The sequence below is a fragment of the Canis lupus genome, chromosome 9, assembly GCF_048164855.1.
Source record: "Canis lupus baileyi chromosome 9, mCanLup2.hap1, whole genome shotgun sequence".
Lineage (NCBI taxonomy): Eukaryota > Metazoa > Chordata > Mammalia > Carnivora > Canidae > Canis > Canis lupus.
The window spans coordinates 64,927,970-64,943,372 of NC_132846.1; the positions used below are offsets into that span (position 1 = coordinate 64,927,970).

At 46.7% G+C, this 15,403-nt stretch overlaps 1 protein-coding gene across 2 annotated transcripts; it reads right to left on the minus strand.

Moving 5' to 3' along the window:
- Window positions 1–382: 382 nt before the first annotated feature.
- Window positions 383–14,361, minus strand: LOC140639557 (serpin A9-like). Of its 2 annotated transcripts, none has more exons than XM_072837760.1 (5): window positions 14,172–14,361; window positions 10,352–10,999; window positions 4,218–4,491; window positions 2,136–2,283; window positions 383–651 (listed from the first exon to the last, which is right to left on the minus strand). In XM_072837760.1, the coding sequence occupies exons 2-5, from the start codon at window positions 10,980–10,982 to the stop codon at window positions 448–450; spliced, it is 1,257 nt and encodes a 418-aa protein (XP_072693861.1). In that variant the 5' UTR covers window positions 10,983–10,999; window positions 14,172–14,361; the 3' UTR covers window positions 383–447. The 2 variants fall into 2 exon arrangements, with proteins under 2 accessions (XP_072693861.1, XP_072693862.1); XM_072837761.1 differs by having other exon boundaries at window positions 14,062–14,361.
- Between the last annotated feature and the right edge of the window lie 1,042 nt (window positions 14,362–15,403).

The window sequence follows — 15,403 nt, forward strand, 5'->3', positions numbered from 1 at the left end:
TTGCATCATGACAATCTGGCCACTAGGAGTTAGCCCATAACCATGATCAGATTCGGACTCTGAAGGCACGGGGGAGCATTGTTCTTGGCTGGATCCTCATTTAGGGTCTGTTGATTTTTTTACTGTAATTCTGCAATAAAGGTGACTGGCTTGCAGATTACCCTTCCCAAGGGCTCCGAGGAATGGGAATGTGTCAACCAGAAACCTCCATGAAGCTAGTTACCTGGGAGGATTTGTGGAAAAGAGCGCTGATGGAGGGTGATGGGGCTTTGGATTGTGACCTGGATCCCTGCTGACTTTTACTGGCCCCTCAAAGTGGCATCCCGGCAGCAGATGCATCTCCTCAGAGCAGGAGGAGACACATCCGCAGGTCACACCAGGATCGTCACAACGTGATTTATTTCCTTGGGGTTTACAACATGTACTGAGTTAGCCGGAGCTTTCCACCTAGAATTTGGTGGGATTTTCCACTTTCCCTAGGAAGAGAATGGCGTCTGTGGCCCTGTTGATCAGCAGCAGAAGGAAGGACCTATTGAAGCGGACGACGGTGTGGGAGGGGCCATCCTTTGACCGCACGATGAGCTTGGTGGCGGTGGCCGCTGCGGCTTCAGTGCCCTCCTCGCTGATGTCCAGCACAGCCTTGTGGGTGGCCTGCCGAGGGAAAAACAGATGTCAGCGGTCCCCGTGGAGGTGCCTCTGCTTCGCTGAGCTTTGAGGTTCTGCCTAGGAACAGAGATGCCCCCCTCTGGAGGCCTCAAGCTCACTGCACCAGATGCCGGGCATTAGGTGCACAGGTGTCACTGATACTGGTCAACTGGGCCCCTAAGTGTGGGGCCGAATGGTTATAAATGCACATCGGAAAGCCTGGAGTTGTTGAGTCCTGTTCCTGCCCCTTTACTGTGGCAGAAATTCTGGGTGCTGCTGGCTGCACTCCAAATCTCTGAAAGGGCCATGGTAACAGGGTATAGCCCGCAAGGTCATTGGGTGAATTAAATGAGATCACACAAAGTGTGGTGTTATGAAATACTGGATCCCTTCTGGTCTTCTAGGGAAGAGACTTAACCAGGGGGCCTGAGAACTCCCAACAGTTGTTCACATGTGCACATAAGCACATAATGGGAAATGGACCATTACACTCAGCAGACTCCATTGGGACCTCTGTATTCTTTCCCCAGACACCAATGACAAAAGTCCCTTCAGGGACCCAGGATCACTTCTGACCATCCTAATCTATTATCAAAATACATTTTTAGGGGCACCTGGGTGGCTCAGTCGGTTAAGTGTCTGCCTTCTGCTCAGGTCATGATCCCGGGGTCTTGGGATGGAGCCCCTTGTCAGGCTCCCTGCCCAGTGGGGAGTCTGTTTCTCCCTCTCCCTCTCCTGTTGCCCCTGTTTGTGCTCTCTCTCTCTGTCAAATAAATAAATTAAATCTTTAAAAAACACATTTTTCAGTCAGGAATCAGAAACCCGTAGGTAGACAAGGACCAGACCACTTGTAAGAGCTGGGGGCACACAGCACACCTGGAGGGCCCACTCTCACTAATGGGGACTCATGGCTCAGCTCTGGCTAATGGATGTTACATAGGGTTTGGGCTCACTATTGCCATGTGGGAATTGGACTCTGTGATTTCTTTCAAGACAATCAGAAATCTATACTTTAAAGTGCAATGTCCTACATGTTAGGAATTGGCTCTCTCTTTTTCTTTTTAGCACCGCAGACCAAGCACAGCACATCTCTAGGGTACAAATGGCCCATGGGCAGCCAGTTTGACTTCAGTGTGAGGACCTAGGCTTCAGGGAGGTGAGGTTGAACGCCAGGTGTGTTTCTGCTTGTCTGTAACAGTTGTTGAAGTAGAAGTGCTACCTTCCCAGGAGAGGCCTGGGAGGCCATAGTTGGATCTTAGGAACATGTGTTTGAGGGATAAAAAAGGGGTAAAAGTTGCCTGTGTATCAGGGGAATGGTGGCCATAAAGCCACAGGCCTGGCAGCCATGAAATTCAGCCCTACGTTTGCCACAGAGAAGTCACTTTTCCTCTTGGGGTCTGTGTTTCCTTATCAATGAGAGGCAAGGGTTTGATTAGCCAGTCACTGGAGGCCCTTCCAGCTCTGGCAAATGTTCTCATGGACCAACTCACTTTGGAAAGCTGTAGGAAGTCTCTCTTTGTGATTCCAGAAAAATCAGCATTTTTATCAAAGGCATCCCGGATGCCCATCTTCGGGAGGATGGTTTCCAGGTCATAGGAGGCAGAAAGGGAAAATTTTGGAATGAACACCTCTATCCACCTATGGGGATGGGGAAAAAGGAAAAGGTGATGTCAGAGGCCCCTTGGTCTCTATCTCTGCTTCTAGGTGGCATTTCAGGAGGCTTTCTTCTTCCTCTAGCTAATCCGTTGCTGCTAAAGTAGTCCACACATCCCCAACAACCAACCCAGGTTGCTCTGGAGGTAAGCTCCCTGGATGAGCAAGTCTGGCACTGTAGATGAATGAGAAGGAAGGGGACACCCTAATAAGGTAATAGAGCACAGATGAGGGGCCAGCAAGGGACCCTGTGGCAGCAACCCATGGGGGATACCAGGCAGTGATGATGGAAGCCTGTCTGCTATCCCTGGCCTGGCATGCCCCCCACCCCTGCCAGCCCTTCCTGAGACAAACCCTGCTGAGCCCTGAGAGCAGCAGAGTCCAATAGAACTTTCTGCAAGGCTGGAAATATTCTCGTGCTGTCCAGTAGATTAGCCACTAGTTGTACATGTGGCTTTACATGAGGAAAAATAATTGTAGTTTTATCCAATTTAATTAATGTAAATTTAAATAACTACATGAAGCTAGAAATTAATCAGCACAGCCATGGCGTTCGGCAAAAATTTTCCTTCCTTTGCAATGGTTTCCCTGAACCAAGAGTAAACAGCCCACATTTACTAAGCATTTAGTATGCCCCAGGTATCATCTCAGGCACATTCATGAGCTTCATTTCCATTTTAAAGATGTTAAAATATAGTTTTAGTGCTTAGACTGAGGTCATGTACCTGGTAAGTCACAGAAAGGAAAGCACAGAAGTGCTGGTGGACACTTGCGTTCTCATCGAGGGGCATCTAGCACAATGGACAGCTCTCTCTTCCCTGCAACTGCTCCCTGAGCTGGCCTGGCCAACCCCTCCCTGCTCTGTCTGCCAATCTTCACAGACTGCCCCTTACCCCAGCCTCGGTGCTGACTCCTCTGTCCAGTCGTGGCTGCTATCAGAGAAGAAACTTCTGTAGGATCAAGGAACCCTACAAGTGTTCCTTGATTCCCAACTGCGCCTCTTTGCCGGTGTTGACTCCTTTACCAAAAGTCCCCTTCCCGAGCCTCTATGCCCTTACTCAGACCTCCACATCCTATCTATGCTCCTGACTCAAATGCACCACCTCCTTGAAGCCTTCGGTGGGTCCCAGTTGAAAGCCATCTCTCTTTGCTCAGAAACTCCTCAGTGCACTCCCTGCCTCCCCACCCCCACCCCCTGCCCTGGGAAACTGTAATTCTTCTTGAATTACAGTTATCCCTGATCCTGTCTTTGTCTCCTCCCGGGCTGTGGGCACCTGGGAATGGTGGCTGACAATGGCTGGAAATGCCAAGAAAATATTCCTAAGAGATTGTACTTAAGATTTTGACATCCCTTTTTATATTATGGTTAACAACCTTTTGATAGTGTCCGGAATAGTCATGGAACTAATAGTAATCTTACTATTAGGTAACATTATCAAATATGCACAATCTTCCTGGCACTGTTCTAAGCACTTTGTAAAGAGTAACTTGTTTTTATCTATTCAACAACTTATGGGTTGAGTAATATTGTTATCCTCATTGTCAATGCTTCTCTTGCCTGTTCATTTTTATAGAATCATTCCATGGAATTTAACATCAGACTGACTGAGTGAGTGCTGTTAGCATGGAATTGCTGAGATGACATAAGAGTGTTGAGGGGACATATTAGCTACATGCCCTTGGGCAATTTGCCTCCCTTATTAGAGCCTCTACTTCCTGATCTGTGGATGGGGGGTGATAGTGCTCTTCATCTGTCAGGTGGTCATGAAGTTCAAGTGAGAACACAGCCCCAAGTTCATTATCCAGCAAGTAGCTGGCACTCAGTCGGCATTCAACAGCTGCTATCATGGTCTTTCCCCTGTCCTTAGAGGTACACCACCACCCGCCTCAGGTCTCAGGACACTGACACGGCTTCCCACCTCTTCTGGAGTAAGTGATTCCATTTCCTCAGCGTCCTAGATGACAAGGCCTGCTCCAGTTGCCTCATCTTGTCCTGGCCAGGGAGGACAAAGAAGGCTGCAGTGTCTTCATCATAGTCCATCCGTAGCACAGAGCATTTCAGCTCTGCATCCACTCCAAAAGCAAACTCTTCCACCTGGTGCATCATTGGGACCTTCACTGTGGTCCTCTTACCCACCAGGAATGGGGAGCTCTTACTCGTATATCCAGGGTTAAAAGGCTTCTCCCACTTGCCTAACAGAGAGAGAAGAGAGGTCTTTATGTCTAACTCAGTGAGGTGAAGACAGCAAACATGAAGAATGAGGGATCTCTGAAAACTCGCTCCTCCATGAAAGCAATGAGAAAACTGCCCACAGTGGTCAGAATTAACTTTCTTAGAACTCTAGAAATTAACCAAACTCTTTCAGCCAATTAGGGAACAGTTCATTAAAGTGAAGCAGCTAAATCTTCGTAAGAAAGTGAGCTTTGTGGTATTTTAACTTGCCCTACTTGCATTCCTCTTGTCCTAACTCTTCAATAATAGCCTGGAAAAATAATAGCCTGTGTTTGCAGTGAAATCCAGCAGGCTAGCAGCCACTGAGGGGGGAAAAATAGGGCTGGAACCCTTTCAAAGACTCATTCCCAAAAAACTGTTATTTGACCTGTCTTGTGCTTCCCTGGAAGGCATCACTTGCTAAACTGTCTGTATTTGATCTGATTTGGAGCTCAACCAGTAAAAAAGGCTATTTCTCAGAGGAAATTAGTCAAAAGCAGTCACAAGCTGTGATAAATTTTGCAGCTGCTGGAGGCAGGAGGTAACAGGGCAAACAACAGACTAATCACAAAGGTTAACAGGACAGGTGGGGCAGGGCTGGCATGTGCAAATGTGACAGAGTAAGGACCTCTGCATATTTCCCCCATCAAAAAGACAATGAGAAAAATTGGCAAAGATATCCAGAATCAACTCTTTTGGAACTCTGAAATTAACTACAGGCTTCCGGCAACCTGGGGAGAGTAAATTCAAGAAAAATGGCCAAACCTCAATAAGAACAGTCAATTTCATGGTCATTTTAATTTGTGCCAGTCCCATCCCCTGCTCTCTAGCTCTGCAGTAGCCTTGAAAAACACCAGCCTGTATTCCCAATACCATTGGAAGAACTGATCTAGAGGTCTTTCAAAGACTCATTTTCAAACAATTATTATTACTTGACCTCTCTGGTAGTTACCTGGAAGACCCCACTTACAAGATTGATTGGTGCTCACTCAGTGCCTAAGGCCTTCTTCCCAGGGAGTTGGAACTTTTTGTTAGAAAGAAGTACAGGTGAAAAAAAAAAAAGACAAAGAAAGAAAGAAGTACAGGCAAATGTTTTAGTATCATGGTTGTCTGAATGAGGATAATAGATGAGACAAACAATAAAGTGATCAAAAATTCTGAAAGGTAAAGCTAAGGAATAAGATGTCCATAGGAGACATATTTAGAAAGTTTCAATATATCCTGGGCATTTAGAAGCTACATGCATGTATAAAGCTGAATTATATTTAAAAAAAATATGAGAAGGCTTTAAGTGCATACTTATGGCTGACCTTGAGGGTCTGCATAAACAGAAAGTGAAGACTGAGTTGGAGTTATAAACTTCCTGGCTGAGTGTTGATGGCATACTGTACTGTGCACACAAAAGTCTTCAGCAAAGACTAGATTTATTTGTTCTAGGCATTTAAGAAATTTCTGCCCAATCATAGCTAACCATTTAACTAAACAATAAGACACTTCGGTGACCACACATGACGAGCTATAGACTTTAAAAAATAATAATAATTCAGAAAAATCACTAAACAAACAACAACTATTGTAACAAGTGAAAACAACAAATCTTTGGAAGGGAAGAATCTGATTTTCAGAGTTGTCACACTACATAATTTTAAAAATCCAGCTTTTACAAAAAAACATGAGACATAAAAAGAAAGTATGGACCATACCCAAGGGAAAAAAAAAACAATCTACTAATATCAAAAATAAAAGAAGGAACAGGGATGTCTGGGTGGCTCAGTGGTTGAGCATCTGTCTTCTGCTCAGGGTGTGATCCCTGGGTCCTGAGATTGAGTCCTGAGTTGGGTTCCCTGCAGGAAACCTGCTTCTCCTCCCTCTACCTGTGTCTCTGTCTTCCTCTCTCTCCGTATCTCTCCTGAATAAATAGATTTTTTTTTAAAAAAAAGGAGGAACAATGCCATAGATCTTATGGACATGAAAAGGAAAATAAAGGAGTACTATAAACAACTCTATGCCCACAAATTTGATAACCTAGATGAAATATTCCAATTTTCCAATGCTTACAAAGGAAGAAATAAACACTATGAATATGCCTATATCTATGAAAGAAATTGACAATCACTAATAACCTTCCAAAACACCAGGTCCAGATAGATTCACTAGTGAATTGTACCAAACATTTAAGAAAGAAATTATGCCAATTCTTTACAATGTCTTTCAGAGAATAAAAGTAGAAAAAATACTTCTAACTTGTTCTATAAAGCCAGCATTACCTTTTTTTTAAAGATTTCATTTATTCACAAGAGACACACAGAGAGAGAGAGAGAGAGAGAGAGAGAGAGAGGCAGAGACAAAGGCTGAGGGAGAAGCAGGCTCCATGCAGGGAGCCTGATGCGGGACTCGATCCCCGGACTCCAGGATCACACCCTGGGCCGAAGGCAGGTGCTAAACTGCTGAGCCACAGAGATGTCCCGCCAGTGTTACTTTAATACTAAAATCAGACAAAGACATTGCAAGAAAGGAAAACTATAGATCAATATGTGTCATGAACATAAATGCAAAATGCTCCATGAAATATTAGTAATCAAATTTTATAATGTATAAAAATAAGTATGCACCACAACCAAATGGGGTTTATCCCAGGTTCGTAAGGCTGGTTCAACATTTGAAAATAAATTAATGAAACTCATCATCAAGAAGCTAAGGAAGAGAAATTAATCATATCAATAGATGAAGCTAAAGCATTTGACAAAATCCAACACCCTTTCATAATAAAAGTTCTCAGCAAACTAGGAATAAAGGGGAACTTCCTCAGTTTGATTAAAAATACCTACAAAAAGCTTACAGCTAACATCATACTTAATGACGAGAAACTCAAAGCTTTCCCACTAAGATCATGTATAATAAAAGGATGTCCCCTTTCACCACTTCACTTCAGTATTTTACTGGAAGCTATAGCTAATGTAATAAGACAAGAAAAAGAATAAAAAATATACATTGTGGGAAGAAATAAAACTGTTTTTGTTCATGGATGACATGATTGTCCTTGTAGAAAATCCAAGAATCAACAAAAGAACTCCTTGAACTAATAAATGATTATAGCAAGGTTAATATGCAAAAGTCGATTACTTTTCCATATGTCATCAGTGAACAAGTGGAATTTGAAGCTAAAAACACAATACCATTTACATTTGCATCCAACAAAATGCTTAGGTATAAACCTAACAAAATATGTATAAGATCTATATGAAGAAAATTATAAAACTCTGATGAATGAAATTAAAGAACTAAATGAATGGAAAGATATTCCATTTTCATGGAATAGAAAGACTCAATATTGTTAAGATGTAAGTTCTACCCAACTTGATCTATAGATTCAATGCAATCCCAATCAAAATCCCAGAAAATTATATTATAGATATTAACAGACTAACACTACAGTTTATACCAAAAAGCAAAAGACCTAGAATAGGCAACACATTATTGATGGAGGAGAACAAAGTTGGAGGAATGACAATAACCAACTTCAAGATTTACTATAAAGCTATGGTACTCAAGACAGTGTGGTATTGGTGAAGAATAGACAGATCAATGGAACAAAGAGAGAGCTTATGAATAGACCCACATAAATGTAGTCAACTGATCTTTGACGAAGGAGTACAGGCAACACGATGGAGGAAAAATAGTCCTTTTAACAAATTGTATTGGGACAACTGGCATTCATATGAAAAGAAAAAAAAAGAATCTAGATACATACTTTATATCTTTCACAAAAATTAACTCAGAATAGATCACAGACTAAATACAAAACACAAATCTATAAAACACCTAGAAGATAATATAAGAGAAAAACTAGATGACCTTGGGTATGGCAATAATTTTTAGATGTAACACCAAAGGCATGATGCCTGAAAGAAATCACTGATAAGCCAAACTTCATTAAAATGTAAACTTCAGCTCCGTAAAAGACCAAGAATGAAAAGCCACACAGCAGACTAGGAGAAAATATTTGAAAAGATGCACCTGATAAAAGTTTGTGATCCAAAATATACAAAGAACTCTTGAAACATAAATAAGAAAACAAACAACTGGATTAAAAGAGTGGGCCAAAAACCATGACAGATACTTCACCAAAGATGATACGCAGATGACAGATAAAGATGAAAAGTTGCTCTGTATCACATGTCACCAGGGAAATACAAATTAAAACAGCAATGAGATACCACAAGACACCCATTCAAATGGCCCAAATCTGGAACAATGACACCACCAAATACTGGTGAGGATGTGGAGCAACAAGGACTCACACGCTGCTAGTGGGAACACAAATAGTAGAGCCACTTTGGAGGACAGTTTAGTGGTTTCTTCCCAAACCAAACATACTCTTGCCATACAATCCTGCAAACATGCTCCTATGTCCTATGTCCAAGTAAAACCCTGCACATATGATTCTATTTATATAAAATGTCCAGAATAGGCAAATCTATAGAGGTGGAAAGTCCATTACTTGTTTCTAGGGGAAGCGCAGAAATAGAATGAGTGCTCACAGATAGGGGTCTCTTTTTGAGGTGCTGATATGTCCTGGAGTTACATAGTGGCTGTATTGGCACAACCTTGTAGATATACTAAAACCCAAACCCCACTGAATTGTGCAATTTAACTTGGCGCATTTTGTGGTATGTGAATTATATTTCAATTTAAAAATAAGATGAAATAAAATGGAATAACTTATATAAAGAACAGGAGACTTAAAGGAGGCTCAGTGCATATTACTTCTTTTTCCTTTCCCGCTCTCCTTACAGAATGGATGGATAAATGGGTGGAAGGTGAACAGGTGGATAGAGGGAAAGAGATATGGGGGAAGGAGGAATGGCAGGAGGGAGAAAAGAAGGGAAGGCGAGAGAGGGGAAGGGGGAGGGATGATACAGTGGTGGTGACAGCTCTGCTGAAGTTGGCTCTGTCATCATCCATCCAGTAAGCAGAGAGACTCGCACACATCAGGCACTCAATACATGATACATCTTGTAAAGCACCTGCCCAGGATCATGAGCAAGTAAGGGGCGAAGTAGAGTTCAGGCCCAGGGCTGTCTGACTTCAACGCCCATGTCCATGCTGTAGTAGCACGGTGTCTCTGTAAACTGTAAAGCTCTAGACAGATGTCCAGGGGATGTGAATGGCAGTTACACTGGTGTGTCTGCACTTCCACACCTATGAAAGTGTTCTGGCTTTTGGATTTACCTCTTGAGCTGGGTTTTCAGAGAACTCTGTGTCCCTCCTTGAAACCTTCAGGGGCCACTAGGGCTGCTGCTAGTAGCAAGAGATGAGGTCTTACTCCCAAGCTAATTTCCAGAAGACTTTCCCCATGGGCTGCCTGGTGACCCCAATGGACACATACTCAGGCTAACCAAAGACAGAGATGAATGAACCCCCAACGTAATCGATGAACTGAAGCTAAGGGAGGAAGCAGGAGGTATTCACGGTCATGAAGCCAGCTCGTTCCAATGGGAAGTCCAAGTTCAGACTTCCCATTACCTGACTATGCCATCTGGGGTTTGTTTAGCTTGCTTATTAAACCAGGGTAAAAAAACAAACATTAACATAAAAATCAACCTCTTGGGATCCCCGAGTGGCTCAGTGGTTTAGCACCTGCCTTTGGCCCGGGGCGTGATCCTGGGGTCCCGGGATCGAGTCCCGCATTAGGCTCCCTGCATGGAGCCTGCTTCTCCCTCTGCCTGTGTCTCTGCCTCTCTCTCTCTTTCTCTCTCTCTCTCTCTCTGTGTCTCTCATGAATAAATAAATAAAATCTTTAAAAAAACAAAAAACAAAATTAACCTCTCAGTGTCTTACCTTTAAAGAAAATGTGATTCACTAGGACCATGACCGTCAGAGGTTCAAGGCTTTGGATTAAGTTTACCACCTTCCCTTTGGTTTCCTTCTCCACATAGCTGTTTATCTTCTCCCGGGCAGTAGAGGAGCTAGAGAAATCTGTAGAAAAGACTTTTGACTCATAGAGCCTCTTGACGTCATCCAAGAAATTTGTCTGCAGCCACAACTCCTTTTTGATAAAGAGGACACTCCCCATCCTCAAGTCCAGGTCTTTGCCGGGGACTCGAAGTGAGTGGAGCAGGTGCTGGAAGGCCTGGTGGATGGAGGACTCCGGCAGGTGTGTGAGGTTGAATCCCAGGCCCTGGAGGATCTGGGTCTTGGTGGCTGAGCGGGCCCCGAGGGAGAGCATGGCCAGGCAAGCAGAGACACTCAACGGGGAGAAGAAGACGTTCTGGTCTGGAGTCTTCAAGATCAGCCTCTGGTACAGGCGGAAGGCAAAGTCGGTGTTGCTGGAAGACAGCTGGGAGGCGGCGGTGCTCCTTGTGGAGGACATGCAGGGGGAACCTTTGCTGGGGGCCCGTGGAGGGGGTACACAGTAGATTGGAGCAGAGATGCTGACAATGAGGAAAAGTCGATAAAAGGAACATGCCATCTTGGAATGAAGTAAGTCTGTAAGAGAGGAGAGAACCACCGAGGGAAGGTAAGCTGAGCCTCTGGCCCCCGAATCAGACACCTTGCAATGCCCCACCCTGTTCTCAATAGAATGGGGACACGTGTAGGGACACCCGGGTGGCTCAGTGGTTGAGCGTCTGCCTTCAACTCAGGGCCTGATCCCAGGGTCCTTGGATCAAGTCCCACATTGGGCTCCCCCCAGGGAGCCTGCTTCTCCCTCTACCTGTGTCTCTGCCTCTTTCTCTCTGTGTCTCTCATGAATAAATAAATAAAATCTTAAAAAAAAAAAAAGATTGGGGACACGTGGGACGGTTAACAGAGCAGTTAACCCTCACATAATCTCATTGTCTCTCATAAACGAGATGCAGGTATTATTGCTGCCTTTAGTTTATAAACAAGGAAGCAGGCCTCAGAGAGGTTGTGTAATTTACCTCGGGCCACACAGCTGGTGTGGGTTCCGTCTGGGAATCAAAGTCAGGTCTTAAGTCCGGAATCTCAGATCCCACGCTCTTTGCTGTTTCTGCTTCATAGGTGTCTTGTTTGGAAAGTAAGACAGTGAAACCAGACTGCAATGTCCCAGTCTTAGCAGCCAGAAGCGTCCTCTTGCCCCTCAGAGATCCCTCCAGATAATCTTGGTCCCTTTTGTGTTGAACCCTTTCCTTGCTGTCGCTGCTCACCCCCAGCCACGGGCATTGGCTGGCATGTCGAGTGTCCCTCAACGGGCTGTCCTGGTAGTTGCTAGTGGGTCTACCTTGGGCAGAGACTGCCTGCCCCCTGCCCGCCTCATCCAGCTAGACCCAGGCACCAGGAGCATTTCGGATCAGGTGACCTGGTGGCAGTTGGAAACTCCAGTCGTTTTGGGACACGACGGGGCTGGGCTTGCTTTCAACTCTGATGCTCACGGTGGGCGAGTTTTAGCTTCTCTGGATTACGGTTTTCTTTTTCTGCTCTGGGATGATGGCCTGGCCTGGACCTTATCTAGTCATTCAGAAGATCAAGTGTGATGAGGTCACTTGTCTATGTCGGGACAGTCTACGGTCATAGCCATGCTCCCAACAACCTCTTGGTCAAACTGAATTTATGCAAATTGAGTAATACGGGATCATACCAGATGTGATTAAAATCCGAAGGAACTATGCAAAGAATCTTTTTGCCCAATGGGTAATTCTTTTGGGAAACTGCAAATCTATCTCCATTTCCCTTTATCTATTTGGGCGATTTTTGTGTTGTAGCAGGGGAGTGTGAGGCGGGCTGCAGAAACGGGGACACTGGGTGGGGGGATGTACAGGCTTGATTCTGCCCATGGGATCCACAGAGGGGAAGCAGAGGAGGCCTCTGTCCGAACAGAATTCCCAAGGACCGTTCTGGGAACCACGTGTGTCCTTCAGTGCTCTCCCTGGCCCAGGCACCATGCGCTGGGTAGGAGCGGCAGGAGACGCTTGGTGTCCTGGCCTGAGTGGAAGGGGTTTACACCAGGGTGGAAGGGAGTGAACAAAGGAGGCATGTGGGATGGAGACCCTAGTTTCTCCTAGTCGATGAACTCTGTGACAGGCTGGGGGTGAGAATGTGGGGTTTGTAGGACAGCTCTGATGGGCAGGGCACCTGCTGTGTCAGCGTGGTTTGTGTGAAAGAGGAAACCATGGTCCCAACACACACTCACTTACACGGACATCCCAACTGGGCTGAAAACCTAACCCCACTGCAGTTTCTACCTCCCCCCAGAGATGTGGTCTTAACCAGTCTGTCGGGAATTTTTTCCATCAGCTCACTGAGTCTGCCACATGGGCTCTCCATCCCCCACAGGGAGAAGAGGTCATCCGTGTGGGAAGACCCCTGGCCTTTCCCTCTGGGGCAAAATGCCTGGTCTGGAACAATCTCTTTCTTTGGCCAACAACCTCCTTGCCAAAAACCCTCCTTCTGTGAAAACTTGCCATGTTGTTCACCTTGTCGGAGCTGGATGGGGTGCTCCCCGAGTCGTGCGTTGCTTAATAAAGCCAATCAGGTCTTTGACATATCCTCGGTGGGATTGGCATTAGTTAGCAGTACCAGCGCTTGATCCCAACAGCCGGGCAGGGGCCAGAGCCTAGGGCAAGACCACCCGTCTCCCACACAACCATGTTCTGTGTAAAGAATACAAGCCTTGCACAACCACCTGTGAGCTGTGGTCTGATGCCCCTCACCCCCGTCTGTGAAAAGGGTGGCCCAGAGAGACAGTCTGTGTAACACTCAGCACAGTATCGGGTGTGCAGATGGCATGAGGTCAAAGCTGCTTCTCCCCTGTGGCTGTTGTGATTTTGCATTCCTCTCTTGGAAGCAGAGTGAAGGGGCAGGCTTGTCCCCGGCTATTCTTGACTGTGGGAAGGGATGGGGTTGAGGGAAGAGGAAGCTAGCCATGCGTGAGGGGGAAGGAGTCACCGCCAGGCCCAGCGATGAGGGACCTCCACACAGCAGGGGCCTCGATCCCTCTCCGGGCACCTGTCAACACTGGCTCTGCCTCCCAGAGGATCCACATCCCCATCAGCAGACGCGGCCTTGCCGGAGGGTGTCTGACTTCATGCCCCAAGTCCTGGCCTGAGCAGGGGAGACCAGCCTGCACCAGTGGCCCCTCAGGCAGTCAGCTAGTAAGTGTCCTGGCCCCTCATGGCCCTGGCCTTCTTGGGGCCTTAGAGGAGCCGCTGCTTCTCTCTGGGCCTCAGGGAAGTGACCCCAAAGGGCTCTATGGCCATGGGCCTCCAGGGACAGATCCTTATGTTCTTGAGGAAAAGCTCTGATGAAAGCTTACTCTTTCAGCTCTTAAAGTCCAACTTCCTTCCACACCTGGCCTCTCCCCATCCCCAACTCCTCCCATGGCTCATCCCATGGCTCATCCCAACTCATCCCATGGCTGCCCCTTCTCCCTCCCCACTCTCTCCCTGTTGTGACACAGCTGTGGCCGGGGTGCATGTGAGTCCTGCCCTTGGGCTCTGTCCATCTCGATGAGAGGGACACTCTCTCACCTGCCCCCTGCACCTGCTCCCGTCTGGGTCCCTCTTCCCCAGGGGCCACCGTTTTCATCCTACCTTTTATCTTCTCTCCTCTGCTCAATCCCCCATTTGGCTCTCAGCGGGGTCACTCATCCACACTGCAGACAGGGGGAGCTTTCTAGATGCAAAGCTCATGTGGCACTCACCTCCTCAGCTTCCTCAATGGTTCCCCACCGACCTTGGGAGGAATGGCCAAGCACCTGTCATTCAAGGTCTTTCTCTGCTGGGCTCCGACTTACCTCTCTAGCTTCATCCTCAAGCACACAGCTGTTCCAGGTTCCTGGAAAGGTTACGTGGCCCTCCGCCTACCTACGCTGCCCTGTCTTCATTTGCCTCCTTATTTAGCTTGAGTGTCAAAGGGCTTCATTCCATTCCAAAACCCTACACTCCCTGTGACACACACTTCTGGCAAGGCCCCAAACCTGAAATAACCCACCTGCCTGTCCCGTCTTTGCCAAGTGCCAGAGGGAAGGTGGCTCAGCGAGACAGTGTGGACCGAAGTGACTTCCCAGTCCCCAATCCTTATCTGCCTGGCCACAGAGCACCAACACCTCGCTCTCCCATTGGCTACAGGGAATATCTCAATCTTCTATTTCTGAAGACGGTCTCCTCACCCTGGCACGTGTGCATCAGACCGCCTCGCCTCCCATGTCTCATGAAAGACAGACCCTCGGAAAAGGAACATATCCCATGCTCCCAGCACTCCTCCCCTTTCCCACCCCTCCCCTCCACCCCTCCCATAATTTCGGAGAGCATCCCTTATGTCCAAAGCAGGACCCTCACACCCCTCTCTTCTGTATTACCTCAACTACATCCTTTCATTTGGCTTTTAAACATGGCCAAGTCTCGCCCGCTAGGAGAAACCAACCACTACCAACAACATGATGCAAACCTCCCCTTTGCTCCCTGTCTCTGTCCTCCCCATCTTGGCTCAAATTCTCACAAGCTGTGTATTCACAAACTTCATGGTCTCACCTCTGCTCACCCTTGGCCCAAGCCAGTTTGGCTTTTGGGTCCACAGGAACAGGACCCACCTGCAAACATGGCCAAGTTCATCTTAGCTGTGTCCCCAGTAGCAGCTGATCCTGGAGACCACACTGGGCTGCTTCTCCAGTCCCTCCCTATAGTCATAGGGACCTGTGACCCCATGAGCTCCTGATTTCCTCCTCTCCCCCCTCTTCCTCTCTTCCTCCTCCCTTTTCACCTCTGTGCGACCCCCTGCTCCCAGTCCTTGTGCGCCCCTGAGCCTCAGCACCTGCTCCGTGGTCTCTCCTCTGCCTCCAGCCCACCTCATCACGCCTGGGGCTTCCTTACTGGAGATGCCCATTCCTTATTATTTGTAATCCCCAGGCCAGACCTTTCCTCCTCTGAACTCCAT

Bases quoted from the DNA above. Each gene is read 5' to 3' on its own strand.
- LOC140639557 (XM_072837760.1), bottom strand. From the start codon at position 10,982: ATGGCATGTTCCTTTTATCGACTTTTCCTCATTGTCAGCATCTCTGCT. The intron at 2,284-4,217 runs GTGGGAAGCCGT...CCATCCCCATAG, and splicing joins AATCACTTACTCCAGAAGAG to GTGGATAGAGGTGTTCATTC. The intron at 652-2,135 runs GTGAGTTGGTCC...TTCCCTCGGCAG, and splicing joins ACTTCCTACAGCTTTCCAAA to GCCACCCACAAGGCTGTGCT.